This window comes from Dromaius novaehollandiae, chromosome 2 (assembly GCF_036370855.1).
Source record: "Dromaius novaehollandiae isolate bDroNov1 chromosome 2, bDroNov1.hap1, whole genome shotgun sequence".
In the NCBI taxonomy this organism is placed as follows: Eukaryota; Metazoa; Chordata; class Aves; order Casuariiformes; family Dromaiidae; genus Dromaius; species Dromaius novaehollandiae.
In genome coordinates, this window is record NC_088099.1 from 36051742 (window position 1) to 36068527 (window position 16786).

Below are 16786 nucleotides of genomic sequence, written 5' to 3' on the forward strand. Positions count from 1 at the left end.
AACCTTCACTCTCATGGGCATTTGCAAAAGAACAATACAACATTTATTTCTTTAGTGCATTGTATATGAAATCCATCTCTGAGCACTTAGCTGACTGCTTTGTTTTCTGCATGTTTTCAGTGCGAGCAGAGCTCTATTTTATTGTTGCTTAAGTATTTGGATCTTAGGAATAGATACGGTCATGAAGCAAAAATTAAAACTCAGCATCAGTGGTTCAGCTATTTGTGATCTGCTGTGATAATATTTATTAAAGTGCATTTTGTTAACATTTTGTAAGTGTATATATAACAAGAAATGGTAAAAAAAAATAGCATATACTGTATTTCAAATAGCCTGGTGTGAAGGGAAACATCTGTTCCTGGTTAAGCTTCTTTCAACTTGTGTTCTTTTGACTAAGCCATGTAAGAGTGGTGTTGATATACATCTTCCATGAACATTGCAAAACTATTTTCAGGACTCTCCCGGGAGCCTGGTTGTGCTTTTATAATCCTTTGCCCCCAGCAGCTTTTCGGCTCATCCTCTTGACCAGGATAAAAATAGATGTTATAAAGTATGTAGTCCATGTTTTCAATGATACCATTTCTGTCTGGTGGGAAAAAAGAAAAATTGCTTTTGTTTATAACAGTAAATGTGATAATATCTCATACTGTGCTAAAACAAAGTATGGGCAAATTATTCAAATTGTAATTTTGGCTGCAAGTAGCAGAGGGTGTGACAAAACAATGTGACTTTTAAAGAAACACTTTGTTTTATAAAAAGATAAAGTGTTCCCAGCAAATTAAATTTTAAGTCTGCAAGTTTGAGACTGAATTCTTAACATCTAAAATATTCCCGTTGTCCAGTACCTTTTGCTTTTTTTTTTTCCGTTGTTTTGGACAAAGATGCACTAAACCAATGTGTCAATTTTGATTAGCATTGGTCATAGCTGATCACAGATGAGGGAATATGTTTTCTGATGTTCTACAGAGAAGGCTGAATTGTGTTTGTCCAGCTAATATGGTTGTTAGATACAGCCATCAGCCATACATCTCTATAAATCTTCATTTCCTCTTATGTTCACTCATTAGTTTAGGAGTTTCTCCCAAAAGATTTGTGTGCCACACATTGCCTACATTTTGAAACTGCAGTGGAAATGACTGTGCTCCAGAGCAAGGTTTTGGGTCGTAGTTTGTACAGTCTCCTGCAGATCACTGTTCAGCATATCAAGGCTTTGGGTTGGATGAGCATAGGATGGCTGCTGTGCAGCCATTTATCCTAGGCCTAAAACAGTTTTTAAGGAGTAAATCTTAGATCGTGTGGGTACGTTCAGGATTGTTTTTCAGCACTTAGGGAAAGGGTGGCAGGACTCAGGTATGTTACAATAGCTTTGGGGCAGTTACTAGAGTCACTAAACCTCTGTAGAGAGACCTGTGTCTGCTAATGTTCTCCCTTTGCTAACTCTGTGGAGTAACAGGTAAGATAAAAATTTGAAAAGAATCATGGTACATGAGGCCACAGAGCCAGCGTGGTTTCCAAAGCTGTCGTCTACGGAGATACACGGACAGAAATGCTTGGCCTGCCCTGCACTACGCATTTAGTACATTTGTGTTGCCCTAAGAAATGGTTGGATAGATGAAGGAAGCTGGTGAGGAATTTTGTAATGCAGTTGTTACTCTAGTCCCCTTCTTGGCTCTGGTAGCAGGAGACATACAACTTGCTGTAACCTAATATCTCTTGGCAGCAGTATGTTAAGAGCCTGTCGTCTGTTGTTTTCAGTATAGCCGTTGTATTCAGTATTGCAGTGGATTCTGGCTTCAGCACCAATTCCCTGTTCTGCTTGTAGCTTTCAGCTCTCATTTGAAAAGTGTATTACCAACGAGCATGTTTTAAAACTGCAAAGCTCACTTTCTTTTCCCTCTTCAGTGCCTTGGTACGCTCTACAGCAAATACAACAAGGGCTGAAAGTGTCCAATTAATGGTTCTGTTGACTGGGCCATGCACGGCAAAGGTGGAAAGTCAACGTGCATCTGTTTGTTCAAGAAATTGATTAGATTTTATTTTAGGGGGTTATTTTTTGGACTCCACCGTCTTGTCTTGGATGTACCAACTTCATGCTAAAAGTCTTACTCGAAGTTCCTAGGTTGCAAAATTCTGGACAAGGTTTCAGCTGGATGTTTCAATGTAAAGATTGTCAACAACACTGTTTAAAGGAAGACTCTGTGGTTTGGGATTATGTTAACATTTTTCCACTCATTCCTCCGGTGTTTTATCCCAGATGGTCTATTTTGATGTAATTGAAACTGAAAATAATTGATTATTTGAAAGTCTGAATACAGAGTGGGATTTGACTTTCTAAAAGCTACAACTATATTTACTTATAGTTGCATAAACATGAAATATCCTTCTCAAATTCAGAATCAAATAGGTCAGCATGAACTGGTAAAGGATAAAAATGTATGGGAAGTAAAGGCCTAAATGACAAAGCATTGCAATGAGAAAGGTTACAGGGTTTGAACATCTGCAAATGCTGGTACAGAGTTTCGAAGTAACAATGTAGAGAACTGTTTAGCAGATGCTGCTTTGTTGTTTGATTAGTAAAATTATGTTTTCTTGTAACTTCGTGTTAGAGATGCAAAAATGCCAAACGCCAATGCCGATGTTACGGTTCTGAGTTACTCGAAATAACTAAAACCCTCCTTCAGACCATTAGTTAAGCTTAGTTGGTTTTAAAATATTCAATAAATTCTTGCTGTCTGTTGCTGTCTTCTCAAGAAGGCGCATGTCAGACCCGTAGAAAACGTCAGAGGCAAACGAAAAGCCTCTCTTAATTTTAAACATCTGTTTTCAGAATGAGCACACTAAAGGGGGAATGTTCAGTCCTTGTTGATGCAACATGTACTACTAAATATTAATGACGGAGGATACAGTTGGAAAACTGCAGTCTAGAACAGCCTTTTCCAATTCCTCTCTCTGGCATGCAATATGTAGTATTCTCCTCAAACCACAAGTTAATGTTCGTCGCCTGAAGATCCCTGGTGCTACGTCTGTTGTCAAAATAAATTTGTTTGAATCTTGAAGGTAGGAAAATACAGTGATCTTGTTTCTGGTGCATGTTATGAGATCTGATGCTTCTAACATTGGTCTTTAAAAACAACTGACAAGTGTTTCTTTTATTAGCTAAGACAGCACAGGCTTGGTTTAAAGAAGTTTTAGAAAGCTCTGAGCAAAATTAACCCAGCCATTGGACTAAGTAGCAGTCTTCTTTCACTTAGTTCATGACAGAGCTAATTGTTAGTCACCAGTAGACAATGACATTTTTTCCTTGCTCCAAATGCATTTTTGTTATGTGTGCTCTTTGTAAATTATTTCTCTCATTTGTCTTTATATTAGTAACAATCCCCTTTAGTTGGTTGCTACCATTTTTGTATAAGAAAATGTAATATATAGCAAACCTCTGAATAAAATGATCACTCCTGATGACTAAGTTCTGAAGATATTTTTTATCCAGATTATCAGGAAGTGTCAATACTCAAATGTCCTGGTGGCAGTAGTAAAACTGCTTTTACTCTGGATGGATGCCAAAAACTTCCAGCTCCTGGCATCCAAGAGTTAAGAGAAATTTATAACACTTGTCTTATTAAATCAATTGTTTGAAAATCCTTATCCAAGAGAGAGGTTTTCATTATTAAATTGCTCTCCTGCAATTCCCATGTTTATTGATGTAGTTGGGATATATCCTGAACTTGCTGGAAGTGATTGACTCGCTCTGTGTCATCCCATGGGAGTAATGCACACGATCGCACTGCAAGCAATTACAGGAGCTGGCAGAAGTATATCATGCTGTTCAGTGCTGTATCTATACCTTGGAGTTTCTGAATTTATAAGTATTACCATCCTGCTCACTATAAATAGGAGATTATTTTGGAGCTCATAATGCAACAATAAACACAGAATCACAGACAAAACTTGGACTGAACATTGAACGTGCCAAGTGTCTTTATTCTAAATAGATTTGAAAAGAAAACCTGTCTATACCTGTTCAAAATGACTTTGCAATCTGTAATGCCTGAACTTCTGCTGTGGTTGTGATGCCTGTAGTTTAAAAACAAGCAGTTTTCAGAAAAGAGGATTTCATCATTCAGCTGTACTGTTGCAAGGTTTAGTTTTTCAGATCTTTAAATTAGACTGTCAGCTCTTTTCTGATTAGATGGGAAGCCTTCAAGGGAACCAGAAGTGGTTAAAAACATGGGCCACAAATTTGCTATGTGAACAGAATGGTTAGTGACACTGCTTTGTGCTGCTGCTTGTCCCTTTTTTTCCAAATCAGTACAAAAGTAGTGGTCAGTCACTTATGAGATAAACAATAACACTTCACAAATGTTAAGAAATGTGAACATTGGTGTCCCCAGCTAAAATTCAGTTAAAGTAGTGACATCAGGGGTTTGACACAGTGCTTGTTCCTATTTCTACCAGAATTAGTGGGAGATTTGATATTTATTTCACAGATAGCAAAGGCTAAACCTGTCATTTCTACCCCTCAGGGAAAATGCCAAATTTCTAATCAAGCAAATTATAGAGATGTTATTAAATTCTGTAACTGCCTCAGCCCTCCGTATACATGAAATTTTACCCCTTCTTTAAACAGATTCTATTTTTAAATTGGTGTAAGTCCAATTTGATACATGCCATTTATAAACTGATTTAGATGTACCCACTCAGGGATTTACCCAGATTAAAATAAATGAGTCAAGTTCTGTTTCTATTGTTAAACAATGCCATCTTTTGTGGTGGGGACCTGCCCTTTTGTCTGTGGTCTGTATCATCCACTGCAACACTTTGTTAGGCACTAAAGATGTTTCTGTTCCTATCCGGGGAAAGAACCAAAGAATTTTTTTTATTACCTTGTTGGAATTTCCCTTTTTAAAAAAGTCCCAAGCTCTAAAGAACAACTTGTATGTAACATGTTTAAAATATAAAAAAAATCAGTAAAATAATTGAAATTACTGTGGGTCGCCTAGTGTAAAGGCATTTTTATTTTAGCTTTATTCTCATGTGGCAAATGGTGGAAATGCAGTTCTTCGGCTTTTTATGCTTTTTTCTTCTCGTTTAGTACCTCAACAGAAGAGAAGGACCTTTTACCTTTAGTGCTCTAGACTGGCACATAAAGGCAACTTCTTGTGATATTTGTTCAGTCCGGATCGCGCCCTGCGCAAGCCTCTCTGAACCACGCTCTTGCCATTCAGCCCCACTCTACCCCTGCTTTCTCCCATGTATTTCCTTCTTCCTGCTTCCAAATACCTCATTTGCTCGGCTGTTTTTCCCAAAGGCTGATATTCTGGATCAGACGCGGTTGTCTGTGTGCACCAGCATCAGCTGCCTAAAGGGTCAAAAACCTGCACGGCTGCGGAGAGCTTTGTGGGTGGCAGGTAGGAGCAGCCCTTCTGTGCCGCGCAGCCATGTAGGTCCTGTACCCAACCTGTTGGGGTATGGAGGTTCGGGCTTCTGGTTTGATGCTGGATTTTTGTATTTTATAGTTCAAATGTTAGCAGCTCCTCTTTCTGAGTAAAGTGGTAAAATCAAGTGTCTCATTATGCGCAAGAAAATTTTACTCGATGTCCCCAAAGGTTTTTGGGTGAAGTGAAGCTGTTACACTGTGTTACTCCTTGTGGTTTCATTTAGGTTTTTTGTGAGGAGTCCAGCACTAGTATTTTAAAGATGCAGTCAGTCATCTAGGCCACACGCACAGCAATAGCAGTAGGAATCTGTGTTCCCCCTCATGATAATTTCCTTGGAGGCACTGCTGAACATCTCCCCTGGTCTTTCAAGAGGAGCTTGTCCCTGTTTGCCTTTTGGGAGTGTCTATGAAGGCTGCCCATCTGGCTTGACTTAGGTTCCTATGCACGTGAAGTAATCCTCCTAAATTTCTGTGGAACTTGTGGAACTTGCAGAAGTACATTTCTTCAGCAAGTTTTGCAGGGGCAACACCAGTTACGTTCGCTTTATTCAAGAGCTAAGCTTCATATCTCCTCTCCCTTCACTCTTTCCCAGTGCCTTCAGAGGGAACTGCCAGCATTCAGGCTGTAGTAGCCCATAACCCAGCTCCATCATATTTGTGGACTTTCTTATCAGTGTATTTCTTGAGCTACCTGAGCTCAGACTGTCCTGCTCCCTTTCATTTTGGGAAGAAAAACAGGACCTTTAAACAAAGAGCAGCAAGATATAGTGATAACAATAAAACTTTGCCTTACGTGTCCTGAATCCATCATATATTTTAAGTTAATAGTTTTAAATATTGCAGGATGGTGGGCAACTGTAACCCAAATTAAGTGTAAAACAATGGCTTTTTTATACTCTGAAAAAGTAGGCCTCTAAATATATGAGGTGTTTTTCTGAACTGCAGTTACCGAGTAAAGGCAGTTGTAAATATATCAAATACAGGAAATTTAAATATATACTGGATGGGATAATTCACTCTGGTTGTACAGACAACTAAAAGTTTGTACAATTTGAACTCTAAACAGGATGCCCAAAAATCAAGCTGCTTTTATTTTTAATTTGAAAATGTTAAGGCTTCATTTTTTATTTATGCTGAGAGCTGGTCTCTTTATGTTTTTGTGGAAAGTTGGAAAGGAGGACTGTTTGCATCTGCTGATACATCACTTCACTGTTCTGCAGCTTATATTGCACTGTTGATGTAACATTTCCTGCTCTTTCGGCTTTATTGAAAATAATGAGATGCTTGATCCTCCCTTATGTAATCAAAAAAAATTGAAATGCAAGTTTAAATAAGATAATATATCGTATATACTGTTGATTAATTTGTTTGAAAAGGGTCTTGGAGGTGCATTCAGTTTTTTCCAGTCTTTCTGCTATGGTATTAGGCAAATACAGCTAAGACTATCAGACTGTCCTCAGTTCCTCCTCTTCCGCTTCTGAGAGCAAGAGCTGTAAAAGAACACCTCAAGATCAGGTATTTCTTAGAACAAATACATTTTTTTTAGTGTGCCAGGACTGTAATACATAAGAGCTGCAATAGCTGTGAAAGCTGCTCTTGAGCAGATCCCAGCGTGAGAGCCTTGTGTGGATTGACATGCAGTGTTGCAGGACCAATAAAATTACTACGCATGTACTATCCCCAAGGCTCTTAACAGTTGCATTTCTATAATTAACTGCCCTGCAACCTACTAAACAAATGTAGTTTCAATCAGTGATGGCAGATGAACTGAATTTGTAACTGTATCTGTCAAGGAGTGTATAAAAAAGTATTTGTAAAATTGCAACAGGGGGTAAGGCATTAAGCATAGCATGAATCCATCTATCATTGACACTCACTTAAACCTTGCTGAGCATGCTAGCGATGTACTAACTTGCTCTGTAGAAAAACATCCATCTGATAAGGATACCGTTAGTAGTATTTTATATGGAGGTTATTATCCCACCTTAGCAATAAGCTTTACTGAAATCAGCATCTCATGTTCATCAAGCTGAACACCTGCGAAGAGTGTTGCCTTATTTCCTGGAGAACTGTGTTTAAGTTCCTGCCATCGCAATTTTAAGAGTTAATTTAACATGGAAAAAATAACAGTGGTTTGAAAGAGGAAGTTCTTGTTGATCAGGTATCATCTGTAGGTTTGTCTGTATGTTCAGAACAGCAACACGTTGCCAGGAAGTAGATGATTCATTTAAAAGAAAAAATCTGGGTAGGGAAGATGCAGAAATGAGCTTCCTCTTAAAAAAAAAAAAAAAAAAAAAAGTTGTATAAAACTCTTCATTATTCTGTTCCCTCCCTTGTGCTTTCAGACTAAAAATTCAGGTAGAATTTAGTATTTTACTGGCTACTGAAAAAGCCTGAACTATTATACTTAGGTTCATACTAAGCTGAACTTCAGAGAATAATTAGGACACTTTAATTCTGTAGAATTACAGGGTATGCACAGAAAGTTAAATTAGTCCTTCATTCTCAAGGCATTTATTTTTGAAATGTTTATGTGTGTTTGAACTTTATTATATGAAGAATACATGTTACACTGGAAACCTTTCCTTTGCTGTTGAAGGTTTTGATAAATGAATCAGAGACACTCATCTGTCTTCATGAAACTCTGGCTCTTGCTGCAGTTCCTCCTCTGTTTCAGGAGTATGAAGCTGATGGCTCCAATGGACGGTGCATCAGAAATGCTGAGTCTGTGTAACAGAAGTTTCTCTTTCTGCTTCATCTCAAACCTTCCATTAATTCCTGCTTTACTAATTGTCGTTATTGCTAGCCCAGTGCTTTTTTTCTGAGGATCTTTAATGATTTGATTCCTTCATTTTCCTCCTATACCTAAAATTTAAAGGATTAATACTACTCCTGTCTTACTTTTCATTATTTTTTTCTTCTTTGCTCTTCTCACAACTCCTTTTTCTATTCTGTGAGTTCTGTATCTTTCTGAAAGCCATATACTGAACTAACTTTACTTTTTCTACACTCATTATATGAAAGCTTGTCATTCATGTCTCAGTTCAAAACAGGGAAAACAAAAACTGTTGTTATAGTGGTGCATGTAACAAAGGGAATTAATGAATATTTTCTTGCATAAATGTCATAATCAGAGCAGTCCTTATAGAGCAGGAGATGTAATGTTACAGGTCCCTGATTTCGTAAGGTATATACTCAAAACTCATTTGAGTAATACCACTTCTGTTAATTATAATATGTTTATAATAATATGTAAGTAAACTTTTCAAACAGATATTTTATCCCTGGTGAAGACATGTGGAGGCATTTTCTCTTTTTTTGCACTTTGACATTATTACAGATTGTTTAGGGAACTTGTCATCCTGCTTAACCTGAGCTTAACATTTTATGTAAATATAACATGACAATTTCCTGTGATAGTGGACAAAAGTAGTAAAATGGCATTCTAGCTCCCTTGATGGGTGTTATTTTCTGTATTTCTGTGTAGTTAAGAAAGCTTGCCAGTTAAAAGCTAATCTTCTTTGCCTTGTAGATTCAAGATGCTGCAAGTCAAGGCTTGAAATTTGTTGGAATTATACCTCAGTACCATTCCCTAAAGAACTGCCTTGTCAGCTGCTCTCTGACACCCACCAGTAAGAACTCTGTGCAATCAAGAGATAATAAAAATGTTTCAAACTACCCTGAGGATTGTGCTTCACTGGATAGCGAGAAAATAGATGGCATTAATGGATGCAATACTCTGGCAACAAGTGAGGAAAGCACTGACCAATGTGCCACATCCAGGGAAGATGGGAGAGGTGAAGGACAGGCTACCGAGCAGCTGAATTGCAAGTCTGCAAGGGAAAATGAAGAACAGCTTGAACACAAGAGCCCAAGTGTAAGAGAAGCAGCCGACAAGCAGAATGGAGTAGCAGAGAGTGAAACACCAGCACGAAGTTCAAAACTGCTTACAGGCAGTAAGTATTGTCATGACCTCTAATGCATAAAAGCCAAATTAAAGATTGCCTGAAGTATGTTCCTAGCACCTTTGGGGGCTCGAGGTTGGGTGAGGAACCTACCATTGCAATAGAATAGAAAAGATGCACCAAACGAACCACTTACCCTGCTTTTCAGCATGTTCACAGTGACTGAGAATAAGTCAGGTGGCAACTGGAGAGATGCTATAAGCAGACGCACCTTTGTTATGACTAGTTTGCATGCCTGAGTTTAAAGGCTTACTTTGTCTGCTCTTCAGCTGAATTGATTCATTTCCATATGTGGTGCCAATACCCTGAGAGCTCTTGATCTTCGTATCCTTTTTGTCCATTGAAAAGAAACCCTGCTAATTTGTCTGAGAAGGTTTTGCAGCAATAGAAGGAATAAGTCTCAAAGCCTTATCACTTTTAGGCCCATTGTAGCAGATGAACAGATAGCAGAAACTAAAGCAAATCAGGAATGATATGAATGTATGTGACCTGGACCTTGAGTCTGCTGGTTAGGCTGGGGTCAATGCTAAAGTTAGAATTGTAATTACTGGAAAGTAGTGGTTATTTTTGTTAATGGTTCATGTTTAGGAATTCACAATAATGGTCCTTCTGATAATGGTGCTCCTAATAATTTGCCTTCTTATTCTCAATTATTTTTGGAAGATTATTCTTCATATGCCAGTGTCTTTCTCTGATATATTTTTCCGCAGATGTGCTTTCTACTTTTAAATAGCATTTTATACCAACTGAAAAACAGATCTCTTGTCTTAAAATAACCTCCTTAAGCTGTTTGTTTCTGGGAGGTTACCTCAGTGGCAGGAATTGTAGTCGAGAATAGGATGTAGACTGGAATAATTTAGAGAATGAAAAGTCAGAAAAAAAAGTCCTAGTCTCCTTCCCAGGTTAAACCTCAGTACATTTTTCTTTCCTATATTTGTCCAAATCCTAGAAAACAGTGTGTACATTTATTTCTGTTACTGCTTTGCTTACTTTCCTTACAAGCTACGAGTCTACGTAAGGAAATTCCATTGACATTCCTTTGAGTTGGTGCTGTCCTTGACTTTATCCCTATTCTTTATGTTTTACATGGATTCATTCAAACAATTCAGCCTCTGTGGGGATTTTATATGTAGGATTGAGAATGACTTTACATGGCCTCTCCGCTGGACTATTGTCTTGATTTCCGTTGCGTTTTGATGCAATTAGGGTTTTTGTCATCAGATTTGGATCAAACTCTAGTAACCTTTCACCATAGTTTCTTCAATTTTTGTTGGGCAAGAGGACAGCCAGATTTGGTCAAAGCATAACTATTATTTGAATAATTTACTCTTGTTTATGCGAGAATCTTGAACATTGTAGAACCACTCTTAGTCTTGTAGTTCTAAATTAGTTATCTCCAAGTCAATCAGACCAGTTTTTTTTATATACTCTGTCTTCAAGACAGTTCACCCAACAGGTTTAATTATGTTTTGATGCTGCTCTTCTCCACACTGAACACTGGAAATCTTTTAGTGCCGTGTTTTTAATATTTCTATATAGTGTGAAGCTTAACCACCTCAAGTGTTCACTACTTGCATCTGCCTACAACACCCCAGGATTTTACTACAGCTGCTGATTTGCCAGACAAGAGCTTTTATCTTTAAAGTCCTTTTAGTTTGTTTATTTATCCTTCTCTCTCTCAGTGCTTTCTGGCTTGATTTTATTAATTTCTTATCCATTTTTTTTACTGGTGAGTTATGCTAATACTTTCGAAGAGTAAAAGTCTGGGAAGGTAGTTTTTTATGTGACAGAAAAAGAAACAGCTCACCTGTGGTAGGATATTCCCAAATATATTGCCTATACAAGATTACTGATTTATTATTCTTGTATGGTTTTTCATTATTACAGCACTCCCTTTTCCTCCCATGGAAAATGTATTTCAGTCTTTGGCATCAATCCTCCATCCTTCCTTCTGAATATGAAGGTAGAAAGCACCAGGTGTTTTTTTTTTTTCCAGTTAGCCTACTAGTCCTACTACAGTATGGACTACTACTATGGAATCTTAATTTTGTTCTTTTATTTAGGATTTTACACTATTCAAGTGTTATTTTTATGTTATTTTTATGCTTCACTTTTTTTTTTTTACCAAATATTTTCAAGTGCTCAATCACTTTCCCTTTTATTAAAGGGCTCTCAAAACATGTGTTGAAAATTATTTCTCTGTGAGCAAGGCAAAAATATTCCAATGTTAGGTCAAAAGCTTTGTGTTTTCTAGAACCAAACTGAAGGTGACATTGTGTACACTTAAGCGGTCAAGCTCCCTGCTGAAAACTGCTGTCGGTAGTGGCTTAATCTTGAACTGCGTCTAGGACTGGTGTAGTATACGCTCGCTGATGATTGCAAACCATGTCAGCCATTGCAAGACTCCCACAGATTTCAAATATGTGCTGTCCGTAGCCCAGTGTTAAAACCAAATTACCATCTCCCCCTTGACATCCAGTTCCTTGTTTTGCAGTTGTTAGTATGATGTCTTCATGCACAACAAAAAAATCTATCCTTCCAACACTGGCGTCTATTTTGGGGGTCAGCATCAAACTGAATACATAAGTTCTCTGTGTGCGCTCTTTTGAGTTAATCTCATCATTTTGTGGTGAACAGCAAGAGGATTCCTGTTGGCAACTTACTGCCTTTTACTCTATTTAAATGATGTCTCATCTCTGAGACCATTAGGTCTCTTTCATATTTGGTTATGTAGTGAGCTTATTGCTCTGCTGGTAGCCTCTCTCAGAGCATACCCATTCTAAAATCATCTTTTTCATTTGTTCCTCAGTGAAGTTTCTGAGAGAGAGGAATCTGAACATCTCGCTTGACTTCACTTTCTTTACTATAATACTTAAAATTAGAATAGTATCACTTGGAAACAAGAGGAGCTGCTTTCAAGTTGAGGGGCCATATGAACTTTTTGCCTTTTAAATTAATTCTTTGGGGGGAAAATTTTTGGCTCTTGGAAGTCAACAAAACTTCTACCATTGATTTCCCTGTCCATTAATAAGTGAAATAATAATGTACAAACATTTTATATCAGTAGCTTTACTGGTGGTTATTACCATCCTGAAAATTTCGACGGTTTATCTGCACATAAACTTACTTCGAACTTTACAGCTGTAAATATTTTTGTTGCCAGCATTGACTTTTTTTTAATAATGGTAAGAGTAAATTAACTGTTCCTGAGATATGCTAGGAGTGATATGCGGCAGACTCTAGAAGATGTTCTCCTCTGTAAGACCCTTCACAGTTTCACATTCCAAAATTCATTTGCTGTTGTGTTAGTGTCTTGCCTTGGCTCAGATCCAGAGTAAATCAGCTAACCAGCTAGCATAGTCTCTGTATTTATGATTCATTGCGTTTCCTTTAGCTTACTCTGCTCCTTGCTGGTTCCATGCCACTGTATTACCAAAACAAGTTATTAAATATGTTAGTTTAGTGGTCATGATCTATGGCATTCAGTTACTCCTAAATTTGCAGTAAGATTTCTGATTTGAACTGTCCTCAGTGTTACAGATCTTTTAACAGTTCTTTCAGTGGAAAAACATAAGTACTATTTCTAGTAGTCATGTGAATTCTACAGTACTTAATGCAGTTCGTAGAGCTTATTTGTTTTTGTATGTTTATTTATACTGATAACTCCAGTAAGAGGGAAGTCAAGTAGTACTCAAATATTGCTATCTTTAAATATTTTATTTTCCACAGTAAATGCATTATTAATAATAAATACTGTAACAACATTCAAAATACCATGCTGGGGTTTGGGACCCTACCATGCCAGACATTGCACAAATGTATTAAGGAGATAACCCCAGAGTATTTGTGGTTGTACAGTGTAATCAGGAAAAGGCAAACGTTTTAGCTAAAATAGCATGTTCTGGTTGTTGTATTTTTCCAACTTCAGTTTTTATTTTTTGCTAGAAACAGAGATCTTCGCTCTGTTCAACAAGCCAAAAACCCCGCAAAGATGCAGTCGGTATTACACGGTGACTATCCCGATGAGGATCTCCAGGAATGGGCAGACTGTCAACAGCTTGGAAGCAAATTGGCTGGAGCACATGACAGATCACTTCAGGAAAGGAGGCTCATTGGTAAACGCCATCTTCAGCCTTGGAATGGTAAATGGTATGGAAATTAGAGAAAGCATTATGCTGTGATTATTTTCCTTTCTCCTCTAATAGAGGTCATTATCTTTGAAGAGAAGACATTTGGGAGGTGCTTTTAGCGGAGGCTTGGGGCAGATTAGTTTTAGATCAGCCCGTTTCAGTGAAGTGGAATGAAAGCACAGGAAATATTTTGGCATTTGAATAAAGAAAACTGAGATCATGTATTGTATATTATAAACATAATAGAGATGATTCTGTAACTGCAGAAATATATAGACTTAATAAACAGCACCAAGGAAAATGAATTAAAGTAAGATTGTAAAGCAGACGGCATAAATGGAAAGAGCTTTCCTCCTAGCTGTCTGGCCACACACTGTGTCTAGGTCTGATCCTAGGTCAGTCAGTATAAGGTCCCTCCAGTTTTGTATGTCCAAAATATGGTCAGCTACTACTGGTTCCTGCAGGGGCCCTTTTCACCTTGACAGCACAGTGTTTTACAAAATTTCCATTTTTGTTTCATCCTAGCTAGTGTGTACGAGTGAGGGCTTGACATTGGTCTTACTTTAAGAATAGATTAAAAAGAGATGTTTGCATGCTGTGAAAATGTAGCACTAAGTCCAAGATTTGAATCCAGCTTACTAGTGTAGGCAGTCTATACTACACTCCTGGGCACCTGGTGTCTCTGAAGTCAAGCTTGTGTCTGTGGTACAAAGAAGGATTTTGGTGCCTAATAGGGATCTGAGGCACGTAACCAAGGAACCAGGAAAACAAGCTGAGGGAAGGAAAGTACTTGAACATAAAAATGTTGGCATTATTGCTGGATAAAAATATGTTACAAGTATACTTCATAGTTCAAATGCTTAGGGCTGAATCCTGTGAATGCTATGAATCTTTCACCTAATTTTGGTTTGTTTGGCATTCCTCAAAAGGGACGTGGCAACCCATAGGTTGGGCACTGTTTCTAAGGTTTGTGGGTTTGAGCCGCAAAATCATAGGAGAACTGCTTCCAGAGCATCTTCTTCCTATTTTGCAGCTGGTCAGAATTCCCGGACCCAAAATAAAAAAACAGCAACATTAGTTTGTTCTGGTAAAATGCAACTGAGAAATTAACAGGCAGTCCTAATTTTTCGTTTTGCAGCAAGTAGCAAAAAAGGAAGGTCTAAAGTTCAGTTGATGGAATGCTTTTGCACAGCTTCCTGGAAAGTCTTGTAATTGCTAGTTAACTTGCTTAAAAACAAATGATCGTTTATTTTGTGTGTATAAATTGCAGCTCATAGAGTCAAATCTAATTGGCTATATCAGGCTCAGTGTTTTCTTTAATAAAAACTGCTTATCAGTGCACTCTAAAATGCTTTAAACACAGCATTTTTCTGTTATTTAAACTTTTAAAGTTCATTTACATAACAGAATCTGGGGGAAGTTCGTGCACTTGGATACCACAGTGAGGAGTGCCAGATAGCTGCGCGGACATAGATAAAGTAAGGTTGAATAATGACAGTAAAGTTTCTGTGCAAACAGAACAACGAGTAATTGAGTTATATAAAAGTGGACAGATTCAGGGTTAAGATAGATTAGAGGTTGAAGATGGACTATTACAAAACATTTTTTTAAGTGTTTTGCAGTTACAGGAACAATAATTTTAAGTCAAGAGGTTCAGAGTTAAGGTTTTAAAAAGTGTGAATATTAGTTAGAACAATATGATAAATGCCATGAATATGTCCATGCTGCTAGAAGAACATTTGCTAAGAACATTTGTAAGTTGCTACCAGTTGCGGCTAAAGGTTTATGATTTAAATCCTAAAATTTTCCCATGCTGCAGAGAAATGATAGAGCTCATTCAGTCATATACTGGTGTAAGGCAACCCAGGGAAAGGGGGAGGGAGGAAGAGATGAGAAGCCCTCGGCCTCCCCTTTTACTTTTTTCTGGTCTTTTATGGCAGTCTATCCAGCTCTTCACTAGCTGGTCTCCTAATTCACTGATTAATCCTCGTCTAAATAAAGGTAATATTAGCATACTTTCTTTGACTGGTTATATTACATTTCTTTGTTCTGGGGGTTTTCCGCTTTTCTGGGTTTTTCTCTTTGCCTTAAAATATTAATTCATTATTTTGCATATTAGACTTAAAAGCAAAGTTATTATCTTCTTTTTTTTCCCCCTTGTCCTTGGAATGCCCAACGAAGTAAAGATTTCCAGATTGTCAGTTATCATAAATTCATTTAGTCCTTTTGCCAATACTTTTGCCTAAAAGAGATTTAAAGTTCACTGATTACAATTGTTTCTTTTTGTGCTGAATAATTAAGAAATATAACACAACTGCAAGTTACAATATGTAAACCATGCAGAGCTACACCATATATTAAATATTTTCAGATTGTGCTAATAAGTTAGAAACAGCAGCTGGCTTATTCCTTGAATGTTCTTATGTTAACGACTACAGTTATTTAAATTTTGAGCTTAGTCACATAGTGGTGTTTCTTATCCAACTAAGGTCAATGCTGCCTCTGCCTATAATCCCAGATCTAAACTGACCCTCTGTAATGCTCTACTCAAGTGATCATGGGACTTCACCCATTCCCTCTCCTAGTGAGAAGTGGGGAATGTAGTGATAAGCTACAGATTAACAACACTGAAAATGGCAAGGATACGACAGGCAGCATCTGCTTCTTTCATGCAACAGCAAGTCTCCCATCAGCAGCATGAGTAGGTGAAGGTGAGAAGGAAGGGAGAATCAAGGTTATGTTTTGGTAGCTTAACTGAGTTAAATAAAAGTGACAGGACAAGAGGCGATGGGCACAAACTGAAACTCAGCAAGTTCTGTCTGAATATAAGAAAAAACTTTTTTAATGCGAGGGTGGTTGAACACTGGAACAGGTTGCCCAGAGAGGTTGTGGAGTCTCCTTCCTTGGACATACTCAAAACCCAACTGGACACGGTCTTGGGCAACCTGCTCGAGGTGGCCCTGCTTGAGCAGGGGGGTTGGACAAGATGACCTCCAGAGGTCCCTTCCAACTCCAGCTATTCTGTGATTCTATGTAATTACAAGCCTGCTCATCTTTAGTTGTTTTGAACTACAGTTCTTTAAATACATGGTGTGCCTGTATTTGTTTGCCATTTTGTCTGTGAATTTCCTGACTTTAAAACTTAGAAAAAGCAACTAACCAGAAAACATTGACAGTATTTAGAAACAAAGCAAAGAGAACAAAATACAGGTTACTTGGAAGAGAAGAGTAGTCAGGTTTTTAGGTGCAGATTGGTT

General features: G+C 37.8%; 1 protein-coding gene across 4 annotated transcripts in view; it reads left to right on the plus strand.

The window, feature by feature from the left end:
* Positions 1-16786, plus strand: part of RFTN1 (raftlin, lipid raft linker 1) — a 101306-nt gene that overhangs the window by 62703 nt on the left and 21817 nt on the right. For all 4 annotated transcript variants that reach the window (XM_026103766.2, XM_064506235.1, XM_026103765.2 and 1 more), the window contains exons 5-6: positions 8967-9390; positions 13345-13548. In XM_026103766.2, coding sequence (XP_025959551.2) covers positions 8967-9390; positions 13345-13548 — 628 coding nt within the window. The remainder of the gene's footprint in view (positions 1-8966; positions 9391-13344; positions 13549-16786) is intronic.